Source organism: Pararge aegeria, chromosome 19 (assembly GCF_905163445.1).
Source record: "Pararge aegeria chromosome 19, ilParAegt1.1, whole genome shotgun sequence".
In the NCBI taxonomy this organism is placed as follows: domain Eukaryota; kingdom Metazoa; phylum Arthropoda; class Insecta; order Lepidoptera; family Nymphalidae; genus Pararge; species Pararge aegeria.
In genome coordinates, this window is record NC_053198.1 from 5,911,878 (window position 1) to 5,933,609 (window position 21,732).

The following is a 21,732-nucleotide window of genomic DNA, read 5'->3' on the forward strand; positions in this document are numbered from 1 at the left end:
CTATGCAATCCATTACACATTCGTTTTCATTCGGAACACGGGCATTCACATCTTGGAGGAATTATTCATTTATTATATACTTTTCTATTACCTTGATTGTTTATCTTAACACAACTTGTATGAGCTTTCCTTCTTCTAACATAAGTATATCAGTTATTCGACTGATTCTTTAGACCAAGTTTTAAAATCTTCTTAAGCAGCTTAATTTTAATAAAGGCCCAGTAATAAATCATCATTTATTAAAGCTATCTTGTCACATCTATTTTGATTCCTTTAATCTCATTGGCATTTGATTAATATTTACGAGTGATGTGGTATTAATGGGCCGGGAAGAGGGTCAATAGCTGTGACGTCAGCGCGCCTATTACGAAGTTAGACACCCACTTGTCTCTAGAGGCCTAGAATGCTTATTAGGGATATTTTGATCATGCACTCAGTATGATGTATCTTTGTGTATATGTAGATTTAAGTAACAACTAAATTTGAGATGTATTTCTCGTTGTAGACTGTATGTCACAGCATAAATCCCAAATTTTATTTAAATACCTTAGCTTAGCTTCCTTATTTTACTATAGGTATGTTTTGGGAAATCGAGCTAATCGATTTTTTTTTCACAATACACACATTGCCATCTAGCGTATCGTATTCTTAAATAAGCGTAGCGTAGTTACGGTAACAAAGAGGACTAATAAATATTTTAATGAATAATATACATAAATATTCATTATATACAGATAAATACCCAGACAATGAAAAATATTCATGTTCATCACATTTTTCACTTGTGGGAAAAGAACCCACGGCCTTGGACTTTGGCAGGCGTGCAGAAAGCAGGGTCGCTGCCTACTGCCCCAGTCGGCCTTCATTTTTTAAGTACTAAATAGAAATATTACTATGAAGAAGGACAGAGCGTGCACAAGGACCATACCAAGAGATTTATACCAGAAGCATCAATTATTGATATTATTTAATTTAGCTTTAACTTCGTTGCAAGAAATTTATCTAAGACTAGCCCGCGACTTCGTCTGCCTTTGATTTTTTTTTTGATGTCGCATTAAATTTAGTTGTAGTTCTAAAAAAATGTAAAGTATTCAGTATCGCTAAGCCTTAAATGAGAGTTTGCTGCTGTCCGCTGAGGAGTTCAGTCCTCTATCTCCAACCACAGTTTGGGCAAAATTATAACCTCTGTAGTACAAAAATAATTATTTAAATCGGTTAGAATTTGTCGGAGTTATGGTGTAAAATCGTCAAACACTTTCATTCCCTCTCCCAAAGGAGCAGAGCTTAATGTCGGGATAAAAAATATCCAATATTACTTCTTACACTTCCAAGAATATGTGTACAAAATTTCATGAGGATCGATTAAGTAGTTTTTGCGTGAGAGCGTAACAAACAAACTTACATTGACATTTATAATATTAGTAGGGATTGGGATACTAAAGAAATCTAAGTGCTTTGTTGTGTGTGTATTGAAATACTAGATTTCCCATAATAATATTCTTCACATAATCGTCGGACGGATGGAAGCCAAAGGTGCAATTAATTTCTTCCAAGTTAAAAAGTAATCATCGCTTAAGCTGGTGCGAAACAAAAATTAAGTGATCATTTTTATATAGAGCAAGTACTTACCTAGTTATTTCACCTGCACCAAAATAATAGTGCGTCGCGTGATCATGGCGTGATATAAGTTTACAGCACGTCATTAATAAAATATTTTGTTACGACTGGTTACAGCTAAATGCCAACCGTATGAGTTCATTGACACCGGTTTTATCGACTGATATAACAACGTAACACATTTTTATCAATCATTATGCAGTCTCTTAAATCCTCTATACATAATAAAATTAAAATATTTACTTGGTTTGAGCGTTTAATAAAACACCACCATGTCTCAAGTTGCGCAATCTAAACCCAGATAATGGTAAATTATTATAATTTAGAACGCACGCGAAACTAACTGACTTCGCCATCCTTGACGGATATCGGATGACAAGCACTACGAGCCTTAAGAAATTGGATTACATTAATGCCCTGAGTTAAATGCCGTTAAATAGCTGGACAGTGTTGTAATGATGACTGCTAATCCTTGACAGCCTTAAAAATAAGAAATAGTACATCATATAATATGAGCAGGATGGTTTCCAACACAAACCAAAACTTTACTCTTACCTTCATCATATTTATCATGATCATAATTCACCAAATTGTAGGTACTCTCTTGCTCTGTAGTTATATCTCTGTAACTACTTTTTTTCTTTGGTGTAAAATAAAAGTGTATTCATTCATTCATTCATCATCATATCAACCCATTAACGGTCCATTATAGGGCACAGTCCGGATATTCATCACGCTGGCCCAATGCGGATAGGTGGACTTCACACGCCTCTGAAAACATTATGGAGAACTCTCAGGCTAGCAGGTTTCCTCACGATTTTTCATTCACTCTTGAAGCAGGTGACATTTTAATTACTTAAAAGGCGCATAACTTAGGTTAGAGGTGCGTGCTGGGATTCGTACTCGGCCCCCCGAAAGTGATGCTGAAGTCCTAACCATTGGGCTATCACCGCTTCCATACTACGTCAAAATGAATTGGTTGCAGAAGTATTGGTTAATTATGTATCTGTCATAGTTGTTACTATACAAAGACTGTATATTAAAATTATTGTTACAGTAATTTTATGAATTGGGTAAATAATTAAACTTTTGATAACTATATATTCATATTGGCCAGATATTTTATTAAATTGATTAATTTTTTTACAGATACACTAATCATTATTATTTTATAAATAGTTTTCAATAAACGATTAAAATTATATTTGATTAACAACCGTTGTTCAAGATATTGAGTTAGTGGGTATTTCGATATAAATAAGACTGCAATATCGATACATTTCAGTCCTACATGGACTCAAACAGTCTCGATTAGTCGTTACCAGTATATTTGTGCATTATGTTAACGAGTTGTAAATCTGGCTCCAAGCTACAAAGTGCACTAGGTAATATATCGCTATGGTTTCCGCATGAGTTTTATCTAGAATTCTGGTATACCGCATTTTAAAAACATTGCGGTAACTCAGCACCGTAGTCTTGTCTCGTGATTGACCGCATCCAGATCGGAAACTGTGTTGGCTGACGTGATCCATTTTTTTTTTGCATCTGGCGTATTTTTAACGCAATACTCAATTCCTCGTACCAAATGATAAATTCATGTATGCGGTCACGTAAGCTCTATTTCCTAAACAAGTTGTCACAGGGTCTAAACAAACGTGAGATAATATGTCCTTCTAATTATATTCTTCCATTGAATGCTGATGAAGTATTCATTCAAACGTAAACAAGTAAAAACCGCAGCTCTGCAATTGTAATTCTGCAACGAATTAGGTATAGTAGTTCTATTATTTGAATAACGTACTTTGTTTTTGTCGATAATACTATATTGAACACATATTTGTTCGAGCTAAGTCGTTACGAAATCGATAATCAGTAAATTTTTAAACAGGCCTACATGTTCGTACATAAATGAAGTTCACATGAAGAGACTATGAAAATATCCGTAGGTAATGAGGAATAACGGTTAAATATAACGCGTCAGATTCTGACTCATTAGCAGCGAAAATGTTCGTCTTATAGTCCGTTAATGAAACTATATTCTCGCTACAACATTTGCTTTAAGCTATACAGGTGATGTAATTCAAGATTGTTGAACGTTGTTAAAGTCACGTAGTCTGTTCGAAGCAGGACCCAAATGGGGGTGGGGCTACGGGTCAACGAACAGGCCCTAATGGTATAATGGTTCGCTGTTCTCAAAGTGAATCTTGTATTATGCAACTGTCTGAATTGTGGAGAAAGATGTTTGACTGGTTGCAAAAATAATTTAAAATTCTCATCACTTTTTTTATTTATGAGTGGTAATAGTAGTAATTGATGAAAAAGAACAAAATATAATACGAACTAAAAGTATGAAAATACGACGTGAATTGTATTCACAGTTATGGTCTATAGACGCGACAAGTAATTTGTAAAATATTTGAGTGGAATCATAGAAACTGAATCTAGAAAAAGTAGAAGTGTATTATCGATAAATATACCGCGTATATAATTTTTACTAATCTGTGTTTGTATCTTTACAATTTCATGATGACTGATACGACATATTAAATATTTGTCTGATGTAATGATGTGAAATTTTAATTATCTATATTATAAAAATATATTTATTTCGACTGCTACAATATTTTATTATAACAATTTTTATACTTTGTCGGAGATTCATTACTAATTTTCTTAAATTTCGTAATGATATTTGGATCAGTTACAGGGACTTGCATCATTTTAAGCAATGACACATCGCGCATGTCTAGGATACAGGACTCTCAGTTATTGCACTACCGCTGTCGGTGAATACAGGAGTGTTGTTGTTGTTGTGCTGTTGCTATATTAAAACTTGAGTAGAGTTTTAAATAATTTCTATCAACGTTAATTGCGTAAGTGTGTTTATGATGAATGCTTGTCTGTAATAGTGCGTTATAATAAAAATGTTTTCTTCTTACATTATCTAAGCATGTCAACAATGTTCAGCATATTTAGAATATGTAATGGTCCATCGGAATTTTTGGAACGCTATCAAAAAAGATACCCTTGAATAAACGTTTACCTTGAACTTTCACGTTAGCCTTCAATTTTTCAATCTCATAAATATGTTGTAATAATATCTGTACTGCTACTATATACTAATTTTTTAAGACAAAAATATACGAAAATGTTGAATATTGGATAGAAGTAGGTGCTACTTAGTGGAATTCCATGATATTTTATGAAAATTAAGCTTATCTTGCTATACTCCGAGCAATGCAGGCGAATCTGTATGGTGTTATTTATAATTTCTTCAATCATTATACTCCGCACCAAACAGATCTTCGGCAATGCACTCTGACTTGAGATGTCGACTTTACAATGCATAATTCTTAAAAATGTTGCCCTTGATCACCATTATCTTACAGTTTGCAAGATTATTTAAAACTCATTATTTTTAGTAGTGACGACGTAAATCAAGCTCACTAGGTCTAGTTTTGTTTCCAGTCAGAGTGACTACAGCAGGGTCCATTAACGCGCCGTATCACATTTCGCGGCTGAATTGTGGAACAGCGCGGCCCCAACAATATCATATAACCCAGTCTATAGTTGATGGATTGATAAAGATGTATGGTACCAGTGATGTTATTTTATCTTAGAATATCAGTAAAGCTTTAACATCCTTCTTCTTTCGCTATTTCGGCGTTTATTTTGTTGATGGATAGGTTTTTTGTGTAATATAATTAGGTTCGAAAGAATGTTGTATGAATTAACTGTACTGTGTGTGATATATTCAACAAGAAATGAATTTCAAGTCGCATCTCATTTGCTTAACCTATTAGCAACGCTATTGTGGCAATAATCGGATACACTAGTACATAATAGTATTGCATTCGTAATGCTCTCCGAATCTAGTTTAAATTTTATCAAGGCATCTATCTGTAAATCGATCTAGTTGTATATTTGTTTCTTTAATCTGTTATACCGGATAAAAGCTCATTAAGTTTTATTAATTAGCGTACATTGTGCTAAGTCCCTACAAGTGGAACAAAAATAACGAACTCAGCGACGGCAACAAGTTTTCTTCTATTTTCCTTATCTATTATTTATTAATAACTTTATGACAATTAGGGTTTGAGATTTATTTTATTTTTTTTGAAATATAATGGAAAATTTTCTTCTATATATAATTTTTGCTCGCGAGATTCTAATTTTACACGTTCATCGACCCTTTCAGGAGGTGCCGTTCCCAAAATAGCCTAATTTATTCACACATTGCATAACAAGTTCGTAATAAAAATAGCTTTGTTGCCAAGTACAAAATTACTATCGGAGTAATGGCTTAATCATCATTTATCGAGGTCGTTACGGTAAATAGTTGCAGCGCTTATCTGTCCACTACAATAATAGTCACCGCCATAAAAACCATGTGACTATCACTCGTCAGTTAATGATTTCGGCTTAACCTGTTCGTGATCGTAGTAGATCACCGCTGGAACGCGGAGTGTGTTATCTCCGCGTGGCTGCGGTATGAACGAAGCGACAACCCTCGAAAATTTATCATTGGGTTACGTTCTCAGAGTGTGCAGCGTGTGTTTAGGTTTGTCGCGTCACGAGTCTCTCGAATGCGCCGTCGTCGCCGGCAATCGCCGCGCGTATCACTCGCGCCACGGACTTCATACCAAGCGTACACCCCATGCCACCCTGCCGAGTGCCGGCCCATCCACCGAAACTCACGATCTCGATCAGCTGTTCGCTTCATAGCCTCCGCACGCACACTTCTAGCATAAACTTTATTTAACTGTGTGGATTTCATCTTTTCGCACAATGGTAAGAACCAGTGGATTATATTTGTGACTGTGAATAGTGATGCCGTGAGTGTCGTAATTGTGCTTATAACAACATCATTGACGGACGGTATTAAGTTAATATTCGCGATCATATACCTTTTATTATTTACCTACATAATGGAAATTCCTACACTTCAAAATAATGTTTTGCGAGCGTTGCAAATATTTGTTCGAAAATACATGCGGTGTCTGCATTATTTTCCTCGATTTATCAATGTCGAAGTGTTGAATATGCATGTTGATGTCGATCGTAGTAGGTACTCAGTGCAATCGATAATTTTTTATATTTGCAATACAACAATAGAATTCTAATATCATTTAGAGTTTATTCATATTTATCTCTAGTGGCAAGTTTTTATGATGATCGTTACGTATTATATGACGAGTTACATCCGTGAGGTTAGCTTGTACAGTGCACACTGAGATAGTTGTGTTGTCTTGTTTTTGAGACGTGCTAATATTAGCGGACCTGCGTCCCCCGCTGTCCTCAGGCAGCATCCATTACATAACCGCGCCACAGGCCCGGCCTTGACTCCCGCGCCGTTCTCACAGCCACGCCACTAGCAGAATGATTCTTTGCCTCTAATCACTCATATTGAATTCAATCGGCGGGAAATAGTCTTTAGCTGAGTAATTAACATAATCGTGACATTTGAATTTACTATTCCTGATTTTATATAGCAAAATTATACGCCGGAAAATAGTTATCCTCTTTAAATATACTTACACTATAAAATGGAAAATTGGTCTGTACAAAACACCAAATTGATTCGACGAGTGATATAAATTTCATTCCGTAGAACATATAAATGCATGTATCAATGGAAATCCTGAATATCGTTAATAATGTAAAGAGGGTATTATCCAATGATTTCTTTTCCTATTCTTTTTCACTAAGTTAGTCTGCTTTGAAGATTGATTAACTTTAAGTATTTGGATCCTTGCACAAAGAGATCTTGACGAAACAAAAAAAAATCGCGATTAAAAACAATATTAATTTATTGATTTAAAAATTTATATTGTTAAGACTCGTACAATAACAGGCAAATACTGATAATATGTAATTACACCAACATAAGAGGTAAATGTATTTTAATAATGTGTCTTTGATTTTTTTTTGCTGCACTCAACTTTTTGCACTTAATGGTTAATTTAACCACCTTAAAAGAAAAGATTTTCACCAATTTTTTTTATTTTTGGTTTCAAGACTGTCTCATTTTAACTGATTTTTAATGACAACGTGATGAAGACCATATAAATTAGCGATGATCAAAGGGCAAATCACCCTAACTTAGTTTGGGTATCAGTTTATTTATTTTATACTCGCACTTTTTTTTTACCATTAAAGTCATCGTAGCATTTTTTTAAACCCATTATACAACGTAAGAACTTGTGTTTGTCTTTATATATCTTTGCCCTTCCTATTATGCGATCAGATTCTTCAGCGATATAATGGTGAATGTTATCAGTACGACCTTGAGTTGATGCGTAAATATTTGTCGTGCTATCGTCTGGTGTGCCACGGGTGCTTTGATAGTCTAGCAACGTCGTTTGCCATTTGCACAGTATTTTTCACTGGTAGAACGAGTCTTGATAAAAATCTCTGATTACCATAATCTCTCTGCATTATTATCGTAACTATATTTTTGATTACCAAAATTGTAATTGTTTTTCCTTTATGATTTTTATAATTTGATATTTAAGACCATTGAGCTTACAGAGTAAAATATTATATCAATGTATAGATGTAAACCATTTTCGCTTTGGAGAATAATTAGGTGCGACGAATTAAGTGTTTATATTTTTTTCATTGCTAGAGTAAAATATCAAAATATGTTGTATAATTTTTAAAACACTTACATTAGATGTTACTTAGTCCTTAATGTTAAGTTTGGTGAAACCATAAAAACTAAAATTTTAAGTTGGCATTTGATTTCCAGGCACATAGTAGGTAATTAGTAGGTAATTATTTTTTTAATAATTAGGTACATTTTAAGCATTTTTGTTTACTGTTATCAAAGTAAATGTATCCTAAACATAATTAATTAAACGGTTATCGATATAACGGTTTTTCACAACTGCTCCCGCGTACATATTCTGAAAAGGGAATTTGTCCCGCAAAAACTTTCATTCTACAACCCAATGCGTCACATCGCCACCCGTTGATCAAAATTCAAATAAAATTCAAAATCCAAATATTCTTTATTCATGTAGGTCTATCACAGGAACTTATGAAGCTTTCATACATAAATGTGTAATGGTGATAACTTAGTTCGACAACTAAACCCAAAGCTACGTGGGTTCCAAACGCGCCCTGGTCTAAGAAGAGCCCACAAAAAACTTCAGTCAATTAATACTTAGCAATGAAGTTAGAGCAATTTAAACTCAAGCTTTTTTATCGTTTAAGTAATTCTTAATATTATAAGAGGACTCCTACGAGATGTTACCTACCCTATAACCTTCCTCAAAAATTGGGCAATACAGAAAAATTTTGCACTTTATACCCCATCCAACTAGACGTTCCAGAGATGAGCACATAAGCGCAAACATACTAAATAACCAATTCTTCAGAATTATTTTTTGTATAGGGATTAGATTTAGAAAGGCAGGCATCATTAGTTTTGTAAAAACTTAAAACTGAAATGTTAATATTAATAGAACGTAAATCACAAACCTTCAATCTATCGTAGCGTCTAGTAACAAATTTTGACATAATGAAGTGACGTCAAACGGATGCCCTCGACCGTGTAGATATAATTGTTGAATTGCGTTGCCCGTTCAGTGGTATCACGGCCAAGGTCAGGAGTAGAACAGCTGCTTTACTCTTGAATGCTTTCAAGAACAGTATTTTTATATATATTCTGTTGTTCCTTTAAATTAAAATTAGTTTCATGCTTCATCATAGTACTAAAAGTTTCTTGTGTACGTATCTACTAATAGAAATAAAGATAAAATCATATATAACCTCTAGCAAATAATACGCTAGTCTGTTTGGAGTTTTCTAGTTTTTATGAGGCAAAGGCAGACGAAGTGGCATTTTACTGTAGGCTTGTTAGACAGGACGTCGGATAACAATCTTGCCGGCAATCGATACTGAATACACCGCGTGGTATCCTGCGCGCGCACCAAAATTTCACTACCATCCTGGTGAATGGCCGCTTCAAAGAAAACATGGAGGATGTGGGTAGGGGGTGGGAGCCGAGAGGCAAGGTCGTTAACAAGGCCGGACTTACTACCGTCTGTACATCTCCTTCGTACTTTTCATCCACCCATTCAACTATCCCCCTCTAACAATTTCACTTTCTAAATACGGCGTAAATGCAACTACCAAAACACACCCTCTTACGATTTATGTCTGGCTCACGATGAATTGGTATTTTGGTAACGTTTGTTATCTTATACGTCATAACAATCAGTTAACTGGCAAGACGTGCACACTTCCGCTTTTTGCTTTTTTTTTTGCGTTTGATTATAATACCTGATTTTCTTAGATCTTCTAGATCTATTATTACCGGCCACTTATTTAAATCCTCCTAAATTTTAAAGTGAAGTAGGCACCTTGGTGGTTAATTTAACCCAGAATCTTTTTCATTTGACTCTTAAACGGGTATTTAAGGAATGGTCATGAAAAAACATAAGGATTTCACTTCTTTTAGATTTGTATATTTTATTCAAGTGTTTTATACCAAATGGTTTCTAAAGCTGAATTTTAAACGATTCATTTCAAAAGCCTTCTCTGTAGAAATTGCTGTAAAGATAAACAAACTGCGGTGTAATCGGAACCAACTTTATTATTTTAGGACGTAACTTAGGTAACTAATATTGTATACGTAATAGAATTATCTCCAATCAAGGAAATAATTCCATTATTAAATTATAATTAATAGATTGGGTTCATGAAAACTTGAACCCTAGTTTACTGTCAACAATATTATTATCTTTAGATTTGTACTTTTGACGTTTTGAAATTATATTATATTGACGCAAATATATCCCTGAGGGGCGATTCGAGGGTTATCTTCGCGGCTTGACTTTTATTAATTAATCCCGTACTTTGTTTCTCTCCAGTTAGCTATACTGAACGGCATGTTATAATCGCTTCGTTTTATTTATGTTTATTCAAATTAATACTGGCAGTGCGACGGAGTACAACTTATGTTCTTTTATTTTACTTGTTAAAATACAGTTAGTTTTAAATTGCGGTTTTATTTGTATTAAACTGAATTAAGGTATCATAAACCCGTGGTAGACGATTCTTGTTATCATCTACGTATTTCTATTGAAATATTGGAACCGTTCGGTAGTACAAGTGAGAATGTAATTTTTCTCTTGAAACCAACTAATCGAAATTTATAGCTATCATTTATTTTATTTACTACGTTAACTAAAGATTAAGCTTCTCGGAGGCAAAGTTCCATTACTTTCACTTACTTAGCTGGTATGTATTAATCTTGAGCAAGCATTTACCTCCTTTTTCATATCATTCACGTTACTATAACTTTTCGGAAATTTTATATAAAAAATATGAAGTCTAGAACGAATAAGATCGTTTTTGTTATTGGCTGTATGATGACTAGATGAAGACCGGCCTTGAGTTATTGTTGTCTTATTAGTCGCGTCTTTACATACCTAACGTAGCGGCAACTATAGTTAGTTAAAGACTAATGTTTTCTATTAGCATTCGCATCTTGGCACATTCAATTAACACAAAAACAACTTTTATACTGTGCCGACTATTCACAACTGCAACGATAGACCATATATATTGGAACATTATAGTTTTGAACAATTACCATGTTCTCGTTGTTTGATTACAGCGGTATCGAGTTCAAAGATGAGGTGTTTGCTGCACACCAAGTGCAGCACGCGGATCTGAAGCCAATAGTGGCTCCGATCGCTCCTGCACCTGCCCAACCACAAATCTGCGTAAGCTCTGAGCCACCTAACGGTGCTATAGTGGGCATAGTTGTCCCCGAAGAGGAGCGTCCTATACCCGTTACAGAGCAAATATTTGTACCCAGAAAGAAAGAAATGAACAAAGGATTTCTCACGTTTTCTGGAAACGACGGACTTACAAGTGAGTGGCACTTGAACAGCAAAAGCTTAGGTATCCGTTGCTTGCTTTATTTTATTAAATTTGTCTGACAAGAATTTATCTTCAACTTACTCTCTTTTCAGTGCTTAAAGAAGAGCCTGATGATCTGACGCATTTAGCACCGACGGCTGGTGATGCTTGTATTTCCCTGGAGAACAGTCCTTTCGATATGTTCGATGATTTTATGTTAAACGACAATTATTGCAGTCTACTTGGTGATGATTTGGCAAATGGATCCCCTGTAGATTCTTTGATAGCAGACTCTTTACTGTCGTCCCCTGAACCACAGGTTTGTTGCTTTATTTTGTATATCATTGAATGAGTATTTCTCAGTTATTTAACTCTTATCTGTAATATGTATTTTTTATTTTTAGGAAACCGAATCATCATGTGAACAGTCGTCACTCTTAACGGAACTTTCATTAGATGCGTTCGACAATAACCGTTCAGATAATGACATTGACGATGGAAACTCACCGTTTATCCCAATCACCGATGAGCTCCCGCTATTGGAACCGGCAGTCATGTGGGGGGTTCTTCCGGATAATGTCAGTCAAGCAAAACCACAACCATCTGAAGTGCAAACTTCGGCACCAGCACTGCAACGTTTACTGGCAGCACCCCCGACTGGGCCGCCTCCCCAGGACATTATTACAAACATATATTCAGATCCAGGTCAGAACATTTTTTATTGAACCCCTACAAATATTTTAGCTTCGCATTATTTGCAAATTCTTAATTATACATTAATTTTTTAGGTCTAATTCCGAGCAGAAGTATTTCTTCGTGGGACACGCGTGTAAAGAGGGTGATGAAGCAGGAAGAAGAGCCGATTGCGAAACGTGCCAAGCGTAGTCCATCCCCGGCAGTACCGACTGCGAGCACACCGTCCTCAAGCGTCCTCATGAACCTCTTGGTGAGCGGATGTGACGTGGACGCCGGCTACATATGCATGGTGCAGTGCCGGCCCCGTCAAAAAGCGAAAGCCTAAGATGATTTGGACAGTCTTAAGTGATAACTGTGATATTGCGCGTCCAGTGATCGGTCGAAAGTTGCGTCATAGCAATTAACCGGTGCCCTCCCCACAGAACATTCTGGATCGAATACGAATTATCATACCAGTGCCGTCAATACTTGTGATATTACTACCGTTTATACTTTTCCAATGAAGTCGTTTCCTTAAAAGAATAGTCCTATGACAATAAAATAATATCGATACAGCCAGAAGTTTATTGAGGCAATTAAATTGTCGAAGTAGGGCTGCTGACGCTTGATGAAGACTCATTTAAATTTAGGTATCTATTCCTCTACGGACTTGCGGCCTGGAACATTCGGACTTGATGTTTTATTTTATTTATGTAGGTGTAGTCATGAACACCTCGCGTTACACAATATTAAGCAATCGTTTTAGTCGTATTCTAGTGCTAAGTTTTAACTTGCGCATATCGATGTGGTTATGAACTATTAAACTATTTCTAGGTGTAGGTACTAAGTTGAAGTTCGCGTATGAGTTTGCCGCGCTTTCCAGTCTTATGTTTCAAAAGTCGTTAGTTAAATAGATTTTTAACTGTTTGGATGATGATCGTTATTTATTCGTTGTAGTTAAGTTACGCGTAGTGAGTTATATTTCTATAGTTATTTTTTTATTATTAAATACATAAGACTGCTGGCTGCGGTTTAAATATTTTAGTGTGCCGGTCGTTGTGTAAATTTATTCAGAGTTTATATTAGAAACGAGGGTAGTTTTAGGCAGTCTGTAGACACGGTTTTATAGTTATTTTAAATTTACTGTTGTCACTGCCATACCAAACAAAGTACAATTTAGAAGACAAAATATAGTTGTTGTGTTGTTGAAAGTTTTGTTCGCTGTGTACATAGTAGGTATTAATTCGTAGCGATCGAACTGTTTAGTATTTTTTTTATTACTATTATTGATTTTTTACTTTATAGTTAAGAGATATTTAAGCAGCTACGGAATACTCGAATATGGAAACAGAGCGGGGTAAATGTTTTGACTGTTTTGATAATTGTAATTGCACTTGCTTTTTGGTATATGTCATCTGATAAAAAACTGGCCGTCTCCTACATAACTGTCAAGATGACAATTTTGTATGAGATGACGGGTTACGACCAAGTAGCTTTTGCAATAGCAATACATCAAACACAGCATAATTCTGCAGATGTTCTTTATAATAATTGTCATAGCGATTTTAAAATAAATATACACCATTATAAATTTTATTAGTGTGTAGTAGAAGCATCATTGTTATCCAAATTTATAGTCTAAGGCAACGATGTATTTTTCCTGGACGAAATAGCCTAAATCAAAATATGAAAAAAAATGTTCGATATTAAAGAGATGAGAATAGGTGAAATGGTGCACATTGATTTTATTTACCTTCTTAATAAACCTCACCCTTCTCCTGTTCCTAACGAAGTATATAGCTTTAATTATGAAGTTGATTACGAAAGAATGATAGAATAGAATAGAATAGAATACTTTATTGGGCACAAAGAAACAAGTACAATTATAATGGTATACAAAAAGACACATTAGTTATTAGTTAAATGATCCAAGCAATTGTTACAGCAATCTGTGGTCAATAAAAAATTATCGATATGTAGAAATTGGAAAACTTCGGAGGAGGCAGTGCTCTTCAAGTGCAACATTTAAGAATAGGTACATAACTATAATTATCTTTATGATAACAGTGAACTAACGTTTAGGTATAGTTTTAGGTTAATGAATAGCAATACAAAATGTAATTACAGTGGTATGTGTCTAGTGTGCATATGTTGGTATGTTGAATGTATTTTGTGTGTGTGTTTTTGTACGTGCTATATATATGATAGATATATTATATAAAGAAACGTGTGTGTCTCGGGAAGCCCGACAGAAGTGATGACTTAAACTAATCTAAGTTGAACTATTTAAAATTGAAATTTTATATCTTAAGAAAAGCTTAAGTAAAATAAGGCTAATGCTGGGGGTTAGAGAGAGGAAAAGTCTGCCTACGCTGCCGTATGCGTAGGAGAAAGTGAAACCATACAGACTGAAGCCAAAACGCGTTACGTAACGAAACAGTTTACCCTCCCATAAGAAGTTACCACTTATCAAGAATTCGAGGCAACTAATACAGCAATATTGCTCTTATAATTTTATAATCACTGATAGTTTTTAGACACACGCAAAGGTACAAAAATATTTAATTCAATGAATTTAGTGATAATTTATATAATTTTGTTTATTAAGAAAGAAAAATGGACGTTTAAAAAGTTTAAGTCAATCAAAACAAACCAATATTTCGCTTTTAACTTTTATTCAACAAATTATATTGATGATAATTACGATGATTACGAAATTATTTCTGAAATAATAATCTCCTGGAATCTTAGCCTGGATGACTAGTTACTTATTAGTGAGATAAGTTCAATACATGCTTTGTTCAAAATAAACATTTCTTCACTTTTTACCAAAAAAACACTCATTTTTAGGTATTCTTGATCATATTTGACAGGTTATCAGTTTGTATACTTAACGAATGCCATCTGAACCCTGCAACCGATTGAAGATAAGCAAACGTAACAGCTTATGAATAATTTCCACTCAAAGTCAAGGTCATCAGTTATATGAAAGAGAGTAACTAAGATGAAGACTAGAACGAAATCGCTTACCTCACGAGCTTCAAAAGCTTTTGTCTATCGAAACGATGTCGTCAGAGTACAACAGAACTAGTCCGCAGCTTTGCCCATTTTTTTATCTCTACTTTTCTCGAACTCTCACAACTCTCTTTAAATATTAGTAGGTTTGAATTTTGAAAAAGATGTATGCAATTATAAGGTACCTAAGTAAAAAAATCCTACTTTATACTTATATTATAAATGCGGAAGTCTCTTTGTTTGTTTGTTACTGCATCCTGACGAATTTCACACTAAATACTTCGTAGACAAGTTGATTTTCGTTACATTGGGCTTTCGTATATTTTATTCACGAAGTATAAAGTTGCCTTACGCGGTCTAAGACTTTATTTTCTGAAAAAGTTACGTGACTTAACCGATTTATTTTAAGTAACGTAAAGTACGTTACGTAAAGGAAATCGTTTTAGCCAACCTGGTCTGACACACAGAATAAACTACTAAAAATATAGTTGTTTGAATTTTGCTATGGTTCAACATATCTGAGCTGAGTAAGATACAGTTGTTTCGGTCAAAGCCACTTCAGTTTTATTTAATCGTATAAATAGAAGAAAGATAAAAAACGAATAAACAAAACAGGACTACACAGTACACTATTCCTTATTTATTTAATTAGCAATTTTACCGTTTAACACGAATATTAAGACTTTACGATACGTATCTTAGTGAGGTCAACAACTTACAAAACATTAATTAAGAAAGTAACCGAGATAAACTTTCTTAGTTACACGCAAATGGCACCCAAGCGGGTGGCAGAACTTGCGAAAGTATATAAGTAATTGAAAACCTAATACAAAACCTAGTAGAATACGTCTCTACTGAAATACATAGTTTATTAAACAAGAGTAACAAAGGTCTGAGCTATATTTACATGACATATATAGGCGGGGTCACCTGGTGGTACGTGATGATGCAGTCTAACATGGTAACGGGCTGACCTGTGGCATCCCCAATCGTTTTTTTTTTTACTAGAACGGTTTGCTATACGGTAACCTCGACCGAAGCCTCCCAAACCAGACCTGAGAACATTGAAACAATGCCTAATGTTAGTAATTCATCTAATCCAAAATCTTTAGAAAAAGATAGCAATACTAAATTCAATCTGATAGACTTGGTGTAGATTATTAACCTCCGCTGTTTCTTAAATATAGTACAAACCCGATAATATTTTGGGATTTGTTAATATTTCGACCTAGTGTATAGTGGTCACGACGGGACCACAATCCATGCATCGACAAATCTATATAATTTAAGAAATGTTGATTAGCCACGAAAATCTTAGTTTATTTCTTAGGAAAATGTAATTATGATGAATAGTGGCATTTTCGTTTCTCGTGAATATCTGATGAATAATATTGGGTATAGAGGATAGAACTGCTGAACATACGGCAGCAAATACGTGGCCGCAGCGTACTGATATAAGAATATTAAATATTAGTACGATTCGGCCCGTATATTGCGCAGTTCTAGCTGGTTAATGTTATAATTGTTAAAGTGTGTGTGTTTTTCCATATTTCACGCAGCAACCGATCAATATAGCATATACCTACTTAGATGTAGTTAAAAAAGAGTGAAAAATAGTGACACAAATCCATGTTGAAAAACGAAAATCGTAGGCGTAGCGTATTGTTTTAATTAAATTTTATAAGATACTTAGGTATAAAAGTCGCGTGCCAAATCTGCATGATACAGTTCAGGCCTACATACGTTTTCCAATTTCACTAATATTATGTCACCATATAAATAAATGGAGCATAAAATGACGTAAATAAATTCTTAAAAATAATAAATAAATAAATAGACTTTATGCCGGAGACAATATTGCTGTATTGAATTAGTTGTCTTAATTTTTGTTGACTGAATTTTGTATGCAAATGAATAGAAATTAAGTATTTATGATCATTACCGCAGTAAATTGAACTTCAGGGTTAAAGCAAATACTTCACTATCCTTAAAGCATCTTTGTAGCTAGTCGGATCAATGTGCATCATTAGTCGTTTGTTAATGAACCGTTTAATTTCAGGGTTACGCGAATATTTCATCAATACTAATATAATTTTTATGTGTGTTACAGGATATACATCCGCAAGCGAAGAAGCAGATCCGTCAACAGCTTCGCTCCAACTATCAAATGTTCGCCAACAAAAACATCCCGGTTCCCGTCATAAACATCATACAGTCGGCGCCGAATGCACAGATGCGTACCAATACACTCGTATCTAACACCCCAATACGTACAAGTGTAGCGAGCAACGTAATGTCTCCACTAAGTTTAAACGTGGGTAGTCCAATGTATTCACTACCATCGAGCCCAAACACTCCGTGTTACAGCCCAGCTATAAGTCCGGCGCAAAAGGATCGCGTGTTAAGCCCCTATTCCACTCCCCAATCCTTATCACCCGCCGGCAGTTATCAAATGTACAGTCCAAATAGGCTTCTATCACCGTCTGGCGTTATGCAAGGCTACGATCCATATCTTAATAACAAGATGCAAACGAGTCCAAGCTTTCGTGTCCAATCGTCGGAAATGCTCCTCGATTCCAACCTGCCGCTAGCCTCTACGGATTTTTGGCCCGACTCGGAAATGTTGCAAGACCCAAGCGACTTGCTCTCAGCATTTGACGACGTTAAACTAGCTTAAAAATTTCGAACGGATGAGTGATTGGAGAGTGATTTCTCGTTTCCGTTGGATGATTGTGGGAGGATATGAATACTGTCTTAGTTTATCTATTGAAAGCGTTACGGTATCTCAACTTGTTTTTCATAAAACTGGGTTTTGTCTCAAATTGTTCAAAACTTCACACAAACATTCCAAGAGTTTTATACATTAGTGGCGAGCGGGTGAGAATAATATACAACGTGTAAATGAAAACAGAAATAATACTTTACTTTACATCATTTAATGTCTCTGAGACTTATCTGAGAAGCCGAATAAATAATAGTTTTTGAATAAACCACTGCCGTAGTTTTTACTGAAAAAAATCAGATACAGCCGTAACATCACATGTAAAATAATATCATATGACTCCTGACACTTTATTAGGTACGCGTCGCGTAGCGTAAGTACGTATGGAATGGAAAATAAATATTACTTCTTTTGATTTAATATTTTTGAAGGGTAGTATTCCTTATGAAATATACTTATACATCCTTCTACATTATTTCGTTATTCTGTTACACGTTGTATAATAGCTGGTAAATAAATTAATTATTTATCTAATTTTATTTTCGTAGTCGTCTGATTGCCTGGTGTGATTTTCTTCCTATTCGATTGCGTGAATTTTTTTGTGGAATTTGTAGAATCGGAGGAGCGCCATGTAGTTACAATACTGGGAAACATTATTGTCACTAGATGGCGCTTTTGATATTAGCTACGACTTATATAAAATCGAAATAGCGCCACCTAGATTTAGTACTAGAAAATAATATTGTCACTAGATGGCGCTCTATCGTTTCCATACCAATCGAAATTAACTTTTACGCAATTGAATATGTTGACGATGTATCCAAAGCGAAATACGAAGCTGAAAAGTTTGTACGTCTGAACGCGCTTATCTAAGGAACATATCAGTAAGACTTTTTTTTATACCTTTAAATGATTAATGAGAAAGGCATTTTTTTTTATTTTTCGAATGTATAGTGGCTAAAACCGAAGTACGGGTACAATAATATTAAGAAACACGTAGGCCATATAAGAAACTAGTCATGACGCACGTTAATTTACGTAGCGTGATCTGTATATTCTCCCTTTCTCAGTAAATTTCCTATCTAACACTAAAATATTTTCTCTAAACGAACTGATAATCCGTGAGATGAGCTGGTTTAAACGTACACTTATATGAAACGGAATTGATTAACGCCACCATCTTCACTCGCCATTATGCCATAAACGTGGAAGAAGAAATATTAGAGATGTTCAAAAGGAATCACTCAAACCAATGCCGGGGCGACAATAAACAGCAATCGAAAGGGTTCCACATATTGTCCTCATAGTTACCTTTTGTTAGCCAACGTGTTTTATGAACGTAACGCAAACACCCAGCTTCCGCATTGTATAACTTTTCTGACAGGTTGCTCAACTGCCGTCTTTATAAAAACATACGAATTGTTAGTGGCTGTTATCTGGTCTCATAATTAAAAGCCATTAACTCAAAGAAGAAGAAGTAATTTGTATGGAGATGACAGAGGGAAACATTTGAAACACATTTTTTAATTGGCTGAATTATGAACGGTACTTTCGCTCAAAATGCGTTTTATAGCCCAATAGTGGTAAAGAGTTAGCCATTGACGAATTTCAAACGATAATTGATCCCTATAACTTCTAGATACATTACGAACGCCTTATTTTGAAATACTAAGATTTATAAAAAGTATAGTGCTACAGTTATATAATGTTTACCTTTTGAAAATCAGCTTTGTGGATCTTCCAAGTATACGTGACATTGGCGAAGTACAACGTGCCGATTTGGCACACCTAAAAGCCAAAAAAGCAAAAAAGGAAGAAGAAGAACTGCTGGATAAGTTATACAATAAGGGGCTGGTGCTAAGTCGGTTGAACACAAATCTCCGTAATCTTAAAACACGAACGTCAGAGTAAAATTAACCTAATGCACCTAGTTTTAAAGGCTTACTTTCTGTAATACTGATTTCTATTTTACAAACTGTCTACAGAAGTGTGAACGAAATAAAAAGTGTGAAAGCTTTAAGAATGACATAGGTACATTTTGATCAGACGTTACAGTGTATAAAGTAATGCCAGAGTTTAAAATGACCTAGTGTCCATTATTTTAAAGAAGAAATTTATCTTCACATTGCAAAAATTTCATGAGGAATGATTGTAAAATAAAAATCAGTAGTAGGTACCAGAATACACGACTCCAAAACTAGGATTATTAGGTTCATTTGACAGAGACGCTGCAATGTTTAGATACTCGCAAACTCCTCTACGATTGCGAGCAGATGCAAAGCTTATACTCTAAGTATAAGATTTAATTCCTGAAAATATGATCAGTACCTATTATATAAATCGGCGGTACTTTTATCCACTCTCCGAGCTCGGGTGCAAATGATGTTCATATACCTTGTTTTGCCAGTTGCTGTGCTCGGGAAGGTAAACTTTATCCCTTGTCAGTGGTTGTAATAAATTTTACCTTCTTTTATCTGTTTATGTGCTTGTGAAAGTAAATTTTACTCCTTTTCAGTGGATGTAATAGGGGGATAATTTTTTTGTCCCCTGCATCTGACGCGTGAAGGCAATCTTTTTCACTTAAAGACCTGTCTTAGTTTAATATATATAAAGGTTACTTTAGAGATTAGTGTTCAACAAAACTAGCAACATTGTTAACTTTTTTCATGAATTTTATAGAACATATATTAATATTAGTGTAATTAAGTATCGATTTAGATATTATATTATGTATCGATTTTACATTTCGAGTGGAATCCTCGGTGATACAATGATGTGACTTAGCGTGAAAATGGTTCTTAGAGTATAACATTATAGTATAGATTTTATTACATGATATGTATTTGTATATTATATTATAAATGTAAGTATGGGTGTAAATTAAGTGTAAGTGACTTTAGAAACACGATTAAATATCGTTTGGGCCGAATCACAGTCAGCTTTACTCATATCCCACTGCTGGGCCAAGGCCTGTTCTCCCAAGAGAGTTAGGATATCTATATCCTCAGTTATTTATCACGCATATCCAATGCTGCCAGGCTGAAATTCGATTATTCACTAAAATGGGAACAAAACTGGAAATGAAAATGAATTAATTTTATTATGTTTATTAATTAATAATTAACTTAATTGTCATCAGCCTATTTAAGTTCTACTGCTTTATATATCACGCAGCGCCAATGTGGCCAAACTGAAATTTGATAATTCCCCAAAATGGGAATAAAATGATGAGAAAAGAAAATAAGTTGACTATAATTCAACAAAAAGGCGTCAAAGAATTTTTGGACGGATATTTTCAGTACCTTTCTCACGAAATTAAATTTATTAATAGAGTAACAAAACAACGATTAGATTAACTAAGACGTTTTACTTATTACGTTATGCCTTTGTAATGTCTTTCCAGCCAGGATTATTTTAACGCCCACTTTCAATATCATAGTCACATATTAATTTAGTTTTTTTTATTTTAATAAAAAGAATTAGTCACTCTGAAGAGGGCTTCATTATCAATTCAGTAATTTTATGTTAACAAAATTTTCTTTGAACGCAGATAAAATTTCTGTTATTTATTGGAAATTATAATATTAACAAATCACAATAGTTTAAATTTTCGTTTGAAATACATATTAAAATGTCATGGTATCAAAATAATTGTTTATGAATTTAACGATTCTAGTAAACAAGGTCCAGTATGTTGTTTATTTTATATACTTAATTAAAAAGTTATTATACTCAACTAGAAATAAGAAAACCATGAATTAATGAAGAGTTTCGTGGGTTACTGGAATTTGAACATGAGAACTTGAAGATATACATATAAGTAGCTA

General features: G+C 34.5%; 1 protein-coding gene across 3 annotated transcripts in view; it reads left to right on the plus strand.

Moving 5' to 3' along the window:
• Positions 1-18,129, plus strand: part of LOC120631873 (hypoxia-inducible factor 1-alpha-like) — a 127,635-nt gene extending 109,506 nt beyond the window's left edge. For 2 of the 3 annotated variants that reach the window (XM_039901536.1, XM_039901534.1), the window contains exons 8-12: positions 11,246-11,535; positions 11,607-11,812; positions 11,898-12,198; positions 12,282-12,439; positions 17,294-18,129. In XM_039901536.1, coding sequence (XP_039757470.1) covers positions 11,246-11,535; positions 11,607-11,812; positions 11,898-12,198; positions 12,282-12,439; positions 17,294-17,860 — 1,522 coding nt within the window. In that variant the 3' untranslated portion in view covers positions 17,861-18,129. The remainder of the gene's footprint in view (positions 1-11,245; positions 11,536-11,606; positions 11,813-11,897; positions 12,199-12,281; positions 12,440-17,293) is intronic. The other variant, XM_039901535.1, reaches the window with a different exon arrangement.
• The last annotated feature ends 3,603 nt before the right edge of the window (positions 18,130-21,732 follow it).